Below are 15,425 nucleotides of genomic sequence, written 5' to 3'. Positions count from 1 at the left end.
ACCATCATACCCCATATTACATACACAGGGCCATTAGCGCTCCTTAATCAGGACTAGACTATATTGTGTAGAATAGACTACATCTCCCTGCTTGAAGATCACAATCACACCAGGCATGTAGCCTATAGATTGATGGTAGATTAACATTGGTTTTGTCCCAAATGGCACCCAATTCCCTACATAGTCCACTACTTTTTACTGGGACCCATAGGGCTCTGGTCAAAAGTAGTGCACTATATAGGGAATTGGGTGCCATTTGGGATGCAGATTTGTTTACAGTTTGGACATTAAATGTTCTTTCCTTGTTCTTCTGTCCACTGACTCTACATCATAAACAACTAAGGGATGTTTTCCTGGCTTTCTCCATTTACATTGTAATAGTAGACTTACACTAGGGTCTGTTTCCCGGACCTAGATTAAGTTGCACTATGGCTGTAAAGTCAACCTTTTCATGTGTGAAAGAAAACATGCATTATTTGACATTAGATAGAACATTTTATTTCTGTGAAACAGTGCTAAAACATTGAACTTAGTGACCCCTAGTGAACGTGTTGGTCATGAAGCGTGAACCGTAGCACAGGCACTGTTCATCCACAGTCTCACTTGCAGAGAAACCTGAGGTTGAAAGGAATTGCCAGAGCCAAGGAAATCAGCCCCGAAGTGTCAACTCAGCACTTTCATCCACCAAACTGCTGCAATGCTGCTGTAGGCTAGAGCACTCCGTTTTTATGATCGCAGCATATTGTAAATGTAATCACCTCCTTTCACTTAATGCTACTGTGCAGGTCATACCAAAGTAGCACCGCTTTTACCTAGTGAGTAACATTAGATCTAATTTTACGTTAATTGTCACAGTCATCTGACCTTATATGAGGAGTTATATCAGTCAATTTTTGTCTTCTGTACAACTGATGGGATTGGCATGCATGAATGGGATAGATGGGGCATTTACCTTCTACCTTGAAATGGGCATCATAGAGCATCAGCATTACGTTCTTAGATTATGTGCATGGAATATAGTCACAGTACCTAAAAGGATGAGCTCTCAATCATGTCAAGTAGCCCCGAAGATTGCTTTGTTATTGACGGTCTGTCAAGGTGGATGTATCCATTTTATGTGCATAGTGACACCTACTGGCGGCAGAGAGAAGTGCAATTTTCAGTGTTTTGTTGGGCAGCAATACAGTATTTATTCGATCCTGTAATTTATGTTGATAACATGTCATTAACCTATTATGTTTTAATTGTATCCTACAGGGGAGTTAAACATTGGAATTTGTATGTTGAATTCAGGAGGAAAGAAACTTTATGTGAAGGTAAGTTTCTGTGCAAACTCATGCATAGTACTTAAATGGAGTCTATTTAATATGTCTTCAGTATTACCCATGCAGGAGTTTATATTGTATCTAACAGCAGTGTTGTTCTTTTTTTCTTAGGAATTGCAGTTGTTATCCAAAGTGGACAGCGCTCTGGAGTTCAGCCCAGTCCTGCTGAGAACATCAGCGACAAACTTCACACAAGTGGCTACTCTAGCCTGCAGAGGTACATTTAAATGGCAAAGTAGAGGAATACTGGGTCTGTTTGCCATTTGTGGTAATAATGTTGATGTCTTAAAAGTAAAGGAACTTGCGAACTGCTCTTAATATGTCATCATCAAATTATTCCCAAGCATCTGCAACAACCAAACTCAGCTGTGTGAGATATTTTGCTAATGAGTTGATAGCATGTGTGTATATGTATATTTAAGCAATAAGGCCAAAGGAGTTGTAGTACAGCGCCTTCAGAAAGTATTCATACCCCTTGACTTATTCTTTAAAAAAAATGACAGCCTGAATTCAAAATGGATTACTTATTTTTTCCCCCACCCATCTATGCACAATACATCATAATGAAAAAGTGAAAACATGTTTCTAGACAATTTTGCAAAGTTGTTGAAAATGAAATACAGAAATCTAATTTACATAAGTATGCACACATAGAAACACCTTTCACAGTGATTACAGCGGTGAGTCTTTCTGGGTAAGTCTCTAAGAGGTTTCCACACCTGCCCATTATTCTTTTCAAAATTCTAGACCATTTTCAGATCTTGCCATAGATTTTCAAGTAGATTTAAGTCAAAACTGTAACTCAGACACTAAGGAACATTCACTGTCTTCTCCATTGTAGATTTTGCCTTGTGTTTTAGGTTATTATCCTGCTGAAAAGTGAATTAATCTCCCTTGGTTTGGTGGAAAGCAGACTGAACCAGGTTCTCCTCTAGGGTTTTGCCTGTGCTTAGCTCCCATTACATTTATTTTTTATCCTGAAAAGCTCTCCAGTCTTTAGCGATTACAAGCATACCCATAACATGATGCAGCCAACACTATGCTTGAAAATCTGGAGTGAGATACACAGTACTACTATATTGGATTTGCCCCAAACATAATACTTTGTATTCAGGACAAAACAATGATTGCTTTGCCATATTTTTTTGCAGGCTTCCTTCTTTTCACTTTGTCAATTAGGTTAGTATTGTGGAGTAACTGCAATGTTTATCCATCCTTAGTTTTCTCCTATTACAACCATTAAACTCTCTTTTAAAGTCACCATAGAGTACGAGTCATAATACCCATAAATACCCATAATACCCCATTTATGAATCATAATACCCATAAAACCTAGTGGTCAAACAAGGAAATGGTTCCAATCGTTTTTCCACCAAACATTTTTCCCATAGGGGATTTTAGAAACACTTATAATAAGGGCTGAGTTTCATGTAGGCCTACCCTGAGAGAGATTTACATGGTTATGAAAACATCTCACCAGGGTAGGCCTACATGAAACACAGTCCTTATTTTAAGTGTTTCTACAATCCCCTATGGGAAATATGAATGGCGGAAGAAACGATTGGAACCATTTCCCTGATTGACCGTTAGGTTTTTATTGGTGTTATGACACCTCCACTGTGCCTGAGTGGTTTCCTTTCTCTCCTGCAACTGAGTTAGGAAGGACGCCTGTATCTTTGTAGTGACTGGGTGTATTGATACACCATCCAAAGTGTAATGAATCATTTAACCATGGTCAAAGGGATATTCAATGTCTGCTTAAAAATATATATATGTTTTACCCCTTTACCAATAGGTTATCTTCTTTGAGAGACATTGGAAAACATCCCTGGTTTTTGTGGTTGAATCTGTGTTTGAAATGTACTGCTCGACTGAGGGATCATTGTAGGTGGGGGTACAGAGATGAGGTAGTCATTCAAAAATCATGTTAAACTATTATTGCACACAGATTGAGTCCATGCAACTTATTATGTGACTTGTTAAGCAAATATTTACTCCGAACTTCATTTGGGCATGCCATAACAAAGGTATTGAATACTTATTGAGTCAAGACAATATAATGTTTTATTAATGTGTAAAAATGGCAAAAAACATAATTCCACTTAGACGTTATGGGGTATTGTGTGTTGGTCAGTGTCAACAAATCTCCATTTAATCCATTTTAAATTGTGGCTGTAATACAACAAAATGTGGAAAAAGGTGAGGTGTGTGAATACTTTCTGAAGACACTGTCCTGTATATGGCCAAAATGCCACGGCTATAAGGGCTGTTCTTATGTACGACGCAACGTGGAGTGCCTGGACACAGCCCTTAGCCGTGGTATATTGGCCATGTACCACAAACCCAGAGGTGCCTTACTGCTATTATAAACTGGTTACTAACATAATTAGAACAGTAAACAAGTTATTTTGCATCACACAGGCAATCAGTATCCAAGACCAAAACTGTGTGTGTGTGTGTGTGTGTGTGTGTGTGTGTGTGTCTCTACAGTGCCTTCAGAAAGTATTCATACCCCTTGACTTATTCCACATTTTGTTGTTACAGCCTAAATTCAAAATGGATTAAATAGATTTTTCCCTTACCCATCTACACCAAATTCCCCATAATGAGAAAGTGAAAACAGGTTTTTAGAAATGTACAAAAAAAAGAATAATGAAAAATCGAATTTACATAAATGTTCACACAAATGTGCTATGACGCTCCAAATTGAGCTCAGGTGCATCCAATTTTATTTTATCATCCTTGAGATGTCACTTCAACATGATTGGAGCACCTGTGGCCAATTCAATTGTTTGGAAATGATTTAGAAATAAACGCTCCTGTCCTAATAAGATCTCACAGTTGACAGTAGTTTTGTATACCATATAGCTGGGTATTTGGAAATGGCCACAGAATGATTTTTCAATACCGTTAAATAGTTCTTTCAAGTTTTTTTATTCATTTGAATATTTGTAGCTACTTTTTATGTAAATACCTGCAGTCAACTTGTGCAATATGTTAGGAGATCGCATTTTCCATTTCACCTGTCACAAGATCTTTTATTATGAAGCTTACCGATAGTCCTCAGTCACTCACTGTTGTGCAGCACGCGCTAGGTCATCTAGTTACAGTATGGAATTCACAACTAAATGTTTGCCAGCTAGATATCATGTATAAAATGTTCGCTATGCACTCATTAGCATTTAGTTAGCATTCTCTATGGGATTTTACATGTACAGTGCATTGCGAAAGTATTCGGCCCCCTTGAACTTTGCGACCTTTTGCCACATTTCAGGCTTCAAACATAAAGATATAAAACTGTATTTTTTTGTGAAGAATCAACAACAAGTGGGACACAATCATGAAGTGGAACGACATTTATTGGATATTTCAAATTATATCTTTATGTTTGAAGCCTGAAATGTGGCAAAAGGTCGCAAAGTTCAAGGGGGCCGAATACTTTCGCAATGCACTGTACTTGTTAGCATTGCTAACCTTTGGGTTTACAAATAGCCACCTTGTGTTCAGTGCCGGTATTACTGAATATCCAGGTATGGCACAAGGTTGGCATGACAATCTGGATATCACCCAAACCTAGTTGACAGTGCATGCCAGAGCAGAAACTATACAATGAAGTCCAAGGAACCGTCCGTAGATCTCCGAGAGAATTGCGATTAGGCGTATATCTGGAGAAGGACATAAAATAATTTCTAGAGTGTGGCCTCCATCATTGGGAAACTGAAAAAATATGGAACTACCCAGACTCTGTCTACAGCTGGCCGTGTGAGCAACCGGGCAAGAAGGACCTTGGTGACCAAGAACCGAATGAACTACAGAGTTCCTTGGCTGAGATGGGAGAATATGCCAGAAGGACAACAGTCTTTACAGCACTTCACTAATCTAGGCTTTCTGGAAGAGTTGCCAGACGGAAGCCACTCCTGAGAAAACGGCACATGACAGCATGCCTGGAGTTTGCAAAAAGTCACGTGAAATACTGAAAAGAAGGCAAAATATTCTGTGGTCTGATGACAAAAACGGAACTGTTTGGCCTGGATGCAAAGCGCTATGTCTGGATAAAACCAGGCACAGCTCATCACTCGTCTAACACCATCACTACCGTGAATCATGGTGGTGGCAGCATCATGCTAAGGGGATGCTTATCAGCGGCAGGGAATGGGAGACTGATAAGGATAGGGGGAACAATGAATGGAGCCAAATACAGGCAAATCCTGAATGAGAACCTGCTTCATAGTGCAAATGACCTTGGACTGGGGGCGAAGATCTACGTTCCAACAGGACAATGACCCCAAGCATACAGCCAAAGCAATGCTGGAATGGCTTCAGAACAAGAATGTGAAAGTCCTTCAGTGACCCAGCCAAAGCCCAGATTTGAATCACATTGCATATCTGTGGAAAGCCTTGAAGATTGCTGTTCACCTCCATTCCCAATCTTCAGAAAATCTGCATGGAAGAATGGGAGAAAATCCCAGAATCCAATATGTAAAGCTGATACAGACATACCCAAGACAACTCAAAACTGTAATTAAATAAAATTGTATTATTCACATGCGCCGAATACAACAGGTGTAGTAGACCTTACAGTGAAATGCTTACTTACGAGCCCTTAACCAACAATGCAGTTTTAAAAAATACGGATAAGAATAAGAAATAAAAGTAACAAGTAATTAAAGAGCAGCAGTAAAATAACAATAGCAAGACTATATACAAGCAGGTACCGGTACAGAGTCAATGTGCGGGGGCACCGGTTAGTTGAGGTAATATGTACATGTAGGTAGAGTTATTAAAGTAACTATGCATAGATGATAACAACAGAGAGTAGCAGAGGTGTAAAAGGGGGGGGGGGGTGCAAATAGTCTGGGTAGCCATTTGATTAGGTGTTCAGGAGTCTTATAGCTTGGGGGTAGAAGCTGTTTTGAAGCCTCTTGGACCTAGACTTGGTGCTCCGGTACCACTTGTCGAGCGGTAGCAGAGAGAACAGTCTATGACTAGGGTGGCTGGAGTCTTTGACCATTTTTAGGGCCTTCCTCTGACACCGCCTGGTATAAAGGTCCTGGGTGGCAGGAAGCTTGGCCACAGTGATGTACTGGGCTGTTCGCACTACCCTCTGTAGTGCCTTGCGGTCAGAGGCGGAGGAGTTGCCATACCAGGCAGTGATGCAACCAGTCAGGATGCTCTCGATGGTGCAGCTCATCTTGGTCCTCTATTGACGCTTTGCCTGAATGATGGTTCATCAGAGGGCATAGCGAGATTTCTTATAAGCTTCCAGGTTAGAATCCTGCTCCTTGAAAGCGCAAGCTCTAGTATTTAGCTCAGTGCGGATGTTGCCTGTAATCCATGGCTTCCGTTTGGGGTATGTACATATAATCACTGTGGGGACAACGTCATCGATGCACTTATTGATGAGGCCAATGACTGATGTGGGGTACTCCTCAATGCCATGAGAAGAATCCCAGAACATGTTCCAGTCTGTGCTAGCAAACAAGTCCTGTAGCTTAGCATCTGCTTCATCTGACCACTTTTTTATTGATCTTGTCACTGGTCAGATTTGCCATGGAGGGTGAGGGAGAGCTTTGTATGCGTCTCTGTGTGTGGAGTAAAGGTAGTCCAGAGTATTTTTCCTTCTGGTTGCACATTTAACAAGCTGATAGAAATTTGGTAAAATGGATCTAAGTTTCCCTGCGTTAAAGTTTCCCGGCTACTAAGAGCGCTGCCTCTGGGTGAGCTTTTTCTTGTTTGCTTATGGCGGAATACGGAATACAGCATTCAATGCTGTTTTAATGCCAGCCTCAGTCTGTGGTGGTATGTAAACAGCTACAAAAAATACAGATGAAAACTCTGTAGGTAGATAGTGTGGTCTACAGCTTATCATGAGATACTCTACCTCAGGTGAGCAATAGGTCGAGAATTCCTTAGATATCGTGCACCAGCTGTTATTTACAAAAATACACAGTCCACCGCCCCTTGTCTTACCAGATGCCGCTGTTCTATCCTGCCGGTTCAGCGAATAACCAGTATGTTGATAGTGTTGTCGTTCAGCCACGACTCCGTGAAATGTAAGATTATACAGTTTTGAATGTCCTGTTGGTAATTTAATCTTCTGCATAGGTCATCAATTTTATTCTCCAAAGATTGCACGTTTGCTAGCAGAATAGAAGGAAGTGAGGGTTTATTCAATCGCCAACAAATTCTCAGAAGGCAGCCTGCCCTCTGGCCCTTTTTCTCTGCCACCTCTTCACGCAAATCACGGCGATCTGGGCCTGTTCCCGAGAAAGCAGTATATCATTTGCGTTGGGCTCGTCAGACTCGTTAAAGGGAAGAAAAGGATTCTGCCAGTTCGTGGTGAGTAATCTCAGTCCTAATGTCAAGAAGTTATTTTCGGTCATAAAAGACGGTAGCAGCAAAATAAGTACAAAATAAGTAAAAAAAAAAAAAAAAAAAAAAAATTACAAACAACGCAAATAAACGAACAAAAAACACAATCGGTTGGGAACGCGTAGAATGTCAGCCTTCTTCTCCGGCTCCATTTTACATTTTGTTTGTGCGTATACGAAGTATTGACTCGTGGGTATGAATACTTATGTAAAATAGATTTCTGTATTTCATTTTCAGTACATTTGCATAGATCTCTAAAAACAAAAACATATTTAATACATTTTGGCTGTAACACTATGTAATAAGTCAAGAGGTATGAATACTTTCTGAAGGCACATGTTATATTTATGCCACTCTAGATATGTTGTTAGCTGCTATCACTATGAAAAATACAACTGTCCTGGAACGTAACTGCTTTCTACTGAGAGGAACCTCCTCCTTTAAAATCCAATGTTATGACTGTGTTCAGCAGGGTCTCTGCCAGGTCAGGGTAGAAGATGCTCCAGTCATATTAGCCTACTGGTCCTGGAGAATCACACAGTGAACACTTTCCCTGGCTTCCACAGCACACACAGGTAAGACCATACAGATACTCTGCTCAAATGGAGATTTCAATTGTATTTTCTGCCCTCAAGGTGTGTTAGACGACTTTTATGTTCTGTTTTCAGTTTGTATTTACAAAGTATCAAATCCAGAAAACAAAAAATCACTAGAAAATGTAGTGAATGTGTGTTATGTTATCAACACAATTTAAGAGACCGAGTGCCTCTCACTCTTATAGACCACATGTCAATGGTTGTCCCTCCTCTCTCTAGGGGGTTGGAGCTGTCTAATCTCTTCCAGGTGAGACAGAGGCAGAAAGGTGCAGACCACGTGGACCTGTGGCTGACCAACACCCTCCACTTCCCCCTCACCGTCCAGGATGCCATCCTCTCCCCGGAGTCCCAGGGCTTACTCAAGGTAGTGGTCTTTTTTTGTAGTTGCGCTGAGTATCTCAGAAGATAGCTAGCTACATCATACAAATGTGGTTCCATGAATTCCGTTGAGATTGCAATGAAGTCGACCAGAAGGTCAACTCGATAGAAATGTCAAAGTTCAAAGCCCGAAAACTATGTGCAAAATTAGTTTGCCTTGTTTTTTTTAATACAGATTGGTACAGGCGCACAACTCAGCCTCTCAACATTTCACAGGCCTGGTTTCCCAGGTTGAAATCAGTCTCTAGTTAAAATATGAGAGAACGAGATCTGCGTACTGACCGTCTGTCCTCCGTGTGTCAAGGTGGTCAACTTCAGCGGGGCAGTGTCAGTGCCCCAGGGTGGCTGCTGGCGGATCCTCTCCCTGCAGCTCCTCAACAGGAGCCTGCCCCTAAACCTACTCTCCACCCTCTCTCTGACCACTGGTTTGTGTCTGGCCCTGAAACTACCCCTCCACTTTCACTCCACCCTAGCCAAGGTAATACTACCAATGACGCCAGTCTGCATACACATTATGTACACTCCACACTGGCCAAGGTAACACTCCAAATGACTGTGCATACACACTCCTCCATACTCGATAGACCAGCATTTCTTAAGAAAGGAGTGCACGTTTTTGCCCTAGCACTGCATGCCTGATTCCATTAATCAAAAGATTGATGATGAGTTCATTTGTGTAATCAGGTGGGTAGTGCTAGGCCAAAAACAAAAATGTGCACCTCTTTGGGACTCCAGGACCAGGGCCGTGCCCACAAAGAGTAAGATCTAGGATCAGTTTGGCCCTGTAGGTCATAATGAACAAGATTATATGGACAGATTCTAGATCAGCACTCATACGCTGAGATGCCTTGTGGATATAGGCCCCGGGCTGAGAAACACTGCCATAGACAATTGTCTATTACATACTACCACAGTCCTGAATAACCACACTTTACACTATTACTGTACATTGTTCTGATCTCTATACTAATGTTTAACATCTGCTCACTCACACCTTTGTTCTGATATAGTACAGTACAGTGTGTGTTTATATATATGTGTATACATACAGTGGGGCAAAAAAGTATTTAGTCAGCCACCAATTGTGCAAGTTCTCCCACTTAAAAAGATGAGAGGCCTGTCATTTTCATCATAGGTACACTTCAACTATGACAGACAAAATGAGAAAAAAAAGAATCCAGAAAATCACATTGTAGGATTTATAATTCATTTATTTGCAAATTATGATGGAAAGTAACTATTTGGTCAATAACAAAAGTTTCTCAATACTTTGTTATATACCCTTTGTTGGCAAGACGAGCTTCAATGACAGACGAGCTTCAATGCCATACAACACTCCTTCCGTCAAGGGGTCTTTCCAAAAGCTGTGTGTGTGTGTGTGTGTGTGTGTGTGTGTCTGTGTGTGTGTGTGTGTGTGTGTGTGTCTTGATAGATAGATAGTTAGATAGATAGATAGATACACTTTTATTAGAATACTCTTCCTGCACATCCACTCCACTCTGTAGAGGGAATCTCTCTCTTCAAGCTGACACAGTCAAACAACATTATATTGATATGACATTCTTCCAGCCAAAAATAACTGGGAGTGTGTTTGTGTGTTCCCTCTCCAGCAGGGTAATGTTGTGTTTGAAGCGGAGGGGGAGTATGCCCGACCGTGTCCTCTCAGACTGTCAGAATCAGGTGAGACGTGCGCACTCGCTTGTGGCGTGCATGCATGAGTCATTGGTCTCTGCTGTGTTTGACTGATATGTGTGCGGGTGTGTGGTCCACTCAGGCTGTGTTGTATGGGTGTTTCCAGGTCGTGTCCAGTGGCAGCGCTCTCTCCTCCCAGACTCCTCCTCCTGGATGCTGGACAGCAGACTGGCCTCGGAGCTCTGCGCTCGCTGGCAAATCCGCAAAGACCAGCTGCCCTGCAGGTGAGACACACGATTGTTCACTTCACTCCTTTACTCTATGTCTAGTCACTCCTACACATACACACACGTATGAGGGTGAGTGGGCCACACACACACCATTTTTCACTTCACTCAGTCACTTATACATTATCTAAACACTCTAACACATATCACTTATAATGACGTTGGGCCACACACAATACACTTACAGTTCCTATTTTCTTCTGTTCGCTGAAGGTGGCCCAGACTACCAGCGGAGACCTCGTCCCCTCTAGACTTTGGTGCTGTCCCTGTCAATGAAAGCAAGGTAACCCAAACATGTTTTTATCACACACTAATAGGTGAATAGCTCTGTGGTACACAAAGTCAACAATTCACCTGCAGCAGTTTGAAGACTTCTGATATTTGTAATAAAATACAAAAAATGTAGCTCTACAATCTGCACTTTTAACATCAGTATGCTTTTCCATTACGCTGTCTGTGTAATGCAATGTCTTGTTTATGTTATATGTCAGCTGTGAGCCATGGAAACCAAATGTCAGTGCACAATACATATTTTGAACTTTTCCCCCAGGTTAAGCTGCTGACTCTGAAAAACCCCTCCTCCTCTGTGGTCTATGTGGAAATCAGAGCCCTCTCCCTGTACCCGGCCCCCCTGGAAGCCCTTGACCTCCTCACCAAATGGTACAAACCCAAGAACACCTTCCCTCACCATTAGTTGCACAGGAGATGCATTCCCTTGGGTGCGTTTCAATAGTTTATTGTGGCTTCCTGTCCTCGTCTCCTTTCCTTCATCTGCACTGAAGTGAAACAACTGGACCATATTGCTTTCACCCATCCTACGCGTTTTGAGATCTGCGCAGATGAAAGGAATGGAAAGTCACTTCAGACTATTGTAACAAATTCCTTCACTTTAGTTTCCCACTCCTTAAAGGGACAGTTCACACAAACAATAGTTGATTTCAGACAGAACTGCCCCTTTAACATTGCCGATTCGTTCCAGTTAGTTCTGAGAGTCCCTTGTAGGTGTTATTGATGAGGCGTCTCACTGTTTGGCCACTTACTCTCTCAACTGTTTCTCCAGGTTCAACATCAGCCCCCTCTCTGTCAATATCAGCACTACGGAGTTCACTCTGCTGCCTGCAGAGCATAAGGTAATGATGTTGTGCATTCTGGGAAATGTAGTTTGTTGTCTGTTCCACTGTCTGACTATGGGACTTGGACTGCTCTAATGTATTAGGTGTAGGGTAGGGATGGGGGGGGGGCAAAAATCGATACAGTTGAGTATAGAGAAATTATTTTTGCTGATTTTATATATAAATTGCTAGGTACTGTGGTTCTTCCTTTAAAAGTTGAATCATACTGCAGCACACCTTGCAGGCTGCTGCATAATTCTATGGCACTTTATTTAAGTGTCAGCCATTGTTGCCATTAATGCTAGTTAGTCCTAGTTTGACCACCGTCTTTGAGAAGCATTTGACAGTTTTTGATATGGGTTGTACTAGAGAACCTTTTTTTTTGTAAGAACATAGTATATGGGATTGATTTGAAGAAATGTATCTTAATTAATTAGATTAATTTTATGGTGTTTCTATTCCAAGAAAAACGAAACCCTCAGGGTTTCCATTAGGAAAATATACCCGTGGTTGTGGAGCTGGGGGGGAAGTGCAACTAAAATGTAGCTGAGATGTACTGTACAGTAGTTGAAATAAACATCTGCATTTTGAAAGTCTTCTTTATCGTTATTTTATTAACGAAAGCATAAAGATGTTCATGAACAGATACTGTGTAAAACTTTATAGTACTTAAGTTTGGGGGATTTTCACACCTACAGTAGCCGCGCTATTAAACTAATCGTTGGATAACAGATCGGCTCTCTGAAACAATTAACACGCGTTAATGTGTGTGTGTTTCGATCCTCTCTCTCTCGCTCTCTCTCTCTCACACACACTTGCCGTTTTGACCTCTGAATGCTCGGCTATGAAAAGCCAACTGACATTTACTCCTAAGGTGCTGATCTACCCTCTATCACCACTGATAATATTATTTACAGAAGTGAAGGACAGCTGGAGGCATTTTGTTTTTCACAAGCGTAGCAGGCTGTGAATTCTGAAAACAAGCCAACATAACTAAGAAATACATTTTGCTGGTTGCCATGGTGAATAATCCAATAATAATTGGTTGGACACATAAAAGGAAACATCAGAGTTTTCCCGGAATCTCTAAATGAAAATATTGGCAGATCAATACAGATCAATAAATTACAGTAGTAGATCAAATAAAATTTAGAGGATTCTAAATTAATATCTAAGGGACTTTTATACAATTATAATGCAGGGCTAATAATAAATGAATACATTTATAGGGGTTAATGCCTTTTTTTGGTTGGGGCAAATCTGGTTTTATTTAACTTACATTGCAAGTTTGCCCAATTTGGCCTTTAGGCTACACTTTACAATAGGACTCAACTCTGACTGACCGCAACATTTACAGTAGTACAAATATATTATTGAGTTCGTTTAAATAATGTTTTAAAATGTATATGTTTATTAAGTAGTCTTGCTTGTCTCGAAACAGTGCTGAAATAGTTGACCACACGCGGGTAGGTTATTGCTTCAAATCCTATTGTAACAATTGGATGACTTTGGGTGTTCCAATAAGCAACAATTGTTTGCCTTCATTAGACTACTTTATTCTTAAAAGAACTCCAGCACAGAGAAGAGAAAGCAGACTTAAATAATTCAACAATAAAGCGATTGAATCACAGTATCGAATCGCAATACATATCGTGATACATATACAGTGCATTCGGAAACTATTCAGACCCCGTAACTTTTTCCACATTTTGTTACATTACAGCCTTTATTCTAAACTTGATTAAATATATTTTTTCCCTCATCAATCTACACACAATACGCCATAATGACAAAGCAAAAACAGTTTTTTTTAAATGTTAGCAACAAAAAAACGACCACATTTACTTAAGTATTCAGACCCTTTACTTAGTACTTTATTGAAGCACCTTTGGCAACGATTACAGCATCAAGTCTTCTTGGGTATGACTCTACAAGCTTGGCACACCAGTCTTTTCTGCAGACCCTCACAAGCTCTTTGCTGCACAGCTATTTTCAGGTCTCTCCAGAGTAGAGGTCGACCGACTATGATTTTTCAACGGCGATACCGATTATTGGAGGACACAAAAAAGCAGATACCGATTAATCTGCCTATTTTTATAATAATTTGAAATAATGACAATTACAGCAATACTGAATGAACACTTAACCCTTTTATTTGAACTCAATATAATACATAAATACAATCTAGTTAGTCTCAAATAAATAATGAAACATGTTCATTTTGGTTTAAATGGAGGAGAAAGTAAAAGTGCAATATGTGCCACGTAAAAAAAAAAGCTAACGTTTAAGTTCCTTGCTCAGAACATGAGAACATATGAAAGCTGGTGGTTCAATATTCCCAGTTCTTCAATAGTCCCAGTGTAGAAGTTTTAGGTTGTAGTTATTATAGGAATTATGACGTGTCGACTATTTCTCTCTATACCATTTGTATTTCATATACCTTTGACTATTCGATGTTCTTATAGGCACTTTAGTATTGCCAGCCTTATCTCGGGAGTTGATAGGCTTGGAGTCATAAACAGCGCTGTGCTTCTTGGAATAGAAACGTGTAGATTGGTGAGAAAAAAATAATTTTATCCATTTTAGAATAAGGCTGTGACGTAACAAAATGTGGAGAAAGGGAAGGGGTCTGAATACATTCCGAATGCACTGTACAGTATTGTGTATCCTGATAATATTGTATCGTGAGGTCCCTGGCAATTCCAAGCCCTAGTGTGATGTTGCCCCTAGATGCGGATCTTGGGTCAGATTTGAATTTCCCCCATTAATGGGTAAGGTTAGGACTGGCGGAGGGGAAGCTGATCCTAGATTTGTACCTAGGGGAAACTTCACCCCACCCCATTACAATGAAATTATAGGAAATGTTTGCTGCTCCCAAGTGTGGTATTTTATGGACCTATGGTGGATCGCTAGCTAAGTCACCAGCCTTGCGGCAAACATTGAGCGGCCATTTCCTGTCTTTTTATTGCATTATTCTTTGGTCCTAATTGCATTTTGATGCATGTGTTTTAGTAATTCCTTTATTTTGACACTCCAGCTCAGATTTGTTCAACCCACTCCTAGGGAATCCAGGTTAGTCCTGGGCTAGCACAAATATGTGAACCCCCTGGGGGTCCCCCCCAGGAATGGATTGAGATACCCTGCTCTAGTTATGGGAAACCAATGCGGTCTTCAATCATTGGCCTCTCACCTGGTGTCCCAGGTCTGAATCGGTCCATGATAAGTAGAGAATGAAAGCCAAGCGTCTCAGCCCTTTTAGATCAAAATGAATAAGGTTTCATGGACAGGCAAGACCTGATCCTAAATCAGCACTTCTACTCTTGATATGCCTGATACAGACAAACCCAGAAGTTTTTCAGCTGTCCAGGAGACTGCAGTTGAATAATACTTGCTATATAAAGTGTGCTATGCAGTGATATATGAACCATTTCCACTAACCCTCGCCCTCTGTGTTGTCTTCAGGGGGGTGAGGGAGTCCTGCGCTTCCTCCTCCAGCCGTGGGAGAGCAGGGAGGTGGCCGTGGTGTTCACCCCCTCCGAACACAAACCCACCACCACCATCCTACTCATCAGGTACACTATAATTGTCACCTCTACATTATGACACGTTTAGAAATAGTCTTCTGATATTCATATTTCATATGAACTAACAAAGACAAAATGGCCACATAAACAGTACTGTGAATAATTCCCCCCAATTGTTGCACACTGGTACCAGTAGTTG

The 15,425-nt window shown here is 40.9% G+C and overlaps 1 protein-coding gene across 8 annotated transcripts in view; it reads left to right on the top strand.

Annotated features, from left to right (window-relative positions):
• Positions 1-15,425, top strand: part of LOC139374914 (transmembrane protein 131-like) — a 103,022-nt gene that overhangs the window by 69,962 nt on the left and 17,635 nt on the right. For 4 of the 8 annotated variants that reach the window (XM_071116139.1, XM_071116141.1, XM_071116136.1 and 1 more), the window contains exons 10-20: positions 1,258-1,316; positions 1,437-1,542; positions 8,167-8,272; positions 8,513-8,657; positions 8,976-9,149; positions 10,282-10,351; positions 10,470-10,587; positions 10,804-10,873; positions 11,141-11,250; positions 11,651-11,720; positions 15,165-15,274. In XM_071116139.1, coding sequence (XP_070972240.1) covers positions 1,258-1,316; positions 1,437-1,542; positions 8,167-8,272; positions 8,513-8,657; positions 8,976-9,149; positions 10,282-10,351; positions 10,470-10,587; positions 10,804-10,873; positions 11,141-11,250; positions 11,651-11,720; positions 15,165-15,274 — 1,138 coding nt within the window. The remainder of the gene's footprint in view (positions 1-1,257; positions 1,317-1,436; positions 1,543-8,166; positions 8,273-8,512; positions 8,658-8,975; positions 9,150-10,281; positions 10,352-10,469; positions 10,588-10,803; positions 10,874-11,140; positions 11,251-11,650; positions 11,721-15,164; positions 15,275-15,425) is intronic. The other 4 variants (XM_071116137.1, XM_071116140.1, XM_071116144.1 and 1 more) reach the window with 3 other exon arrangements.

This window comes from Oncorhynchus clarkii, chromosome 19 (genome assembly GCF_045791955.1).
Source record: "Oncorhynchus clarkii lewisi isolate Uvic-CL-2024 chromosome 19, UVic_Ocla_1.0, whole genome shotgun sequence".
In the NCBI taxonomy this organism is placed as follows: domain Eukaryota; kingdom Metazoa; phylum Chordata; class Actinopteri; order Salmoniformes; family Salmonidae; genus Oncorhynchus; species Oncorhynchus clarkii.
The sequence above is the reverse complement of the archived record's forward strand: the minus strand, read 5'-3'. Positions and strand labels throughout refer to the sequence as shown.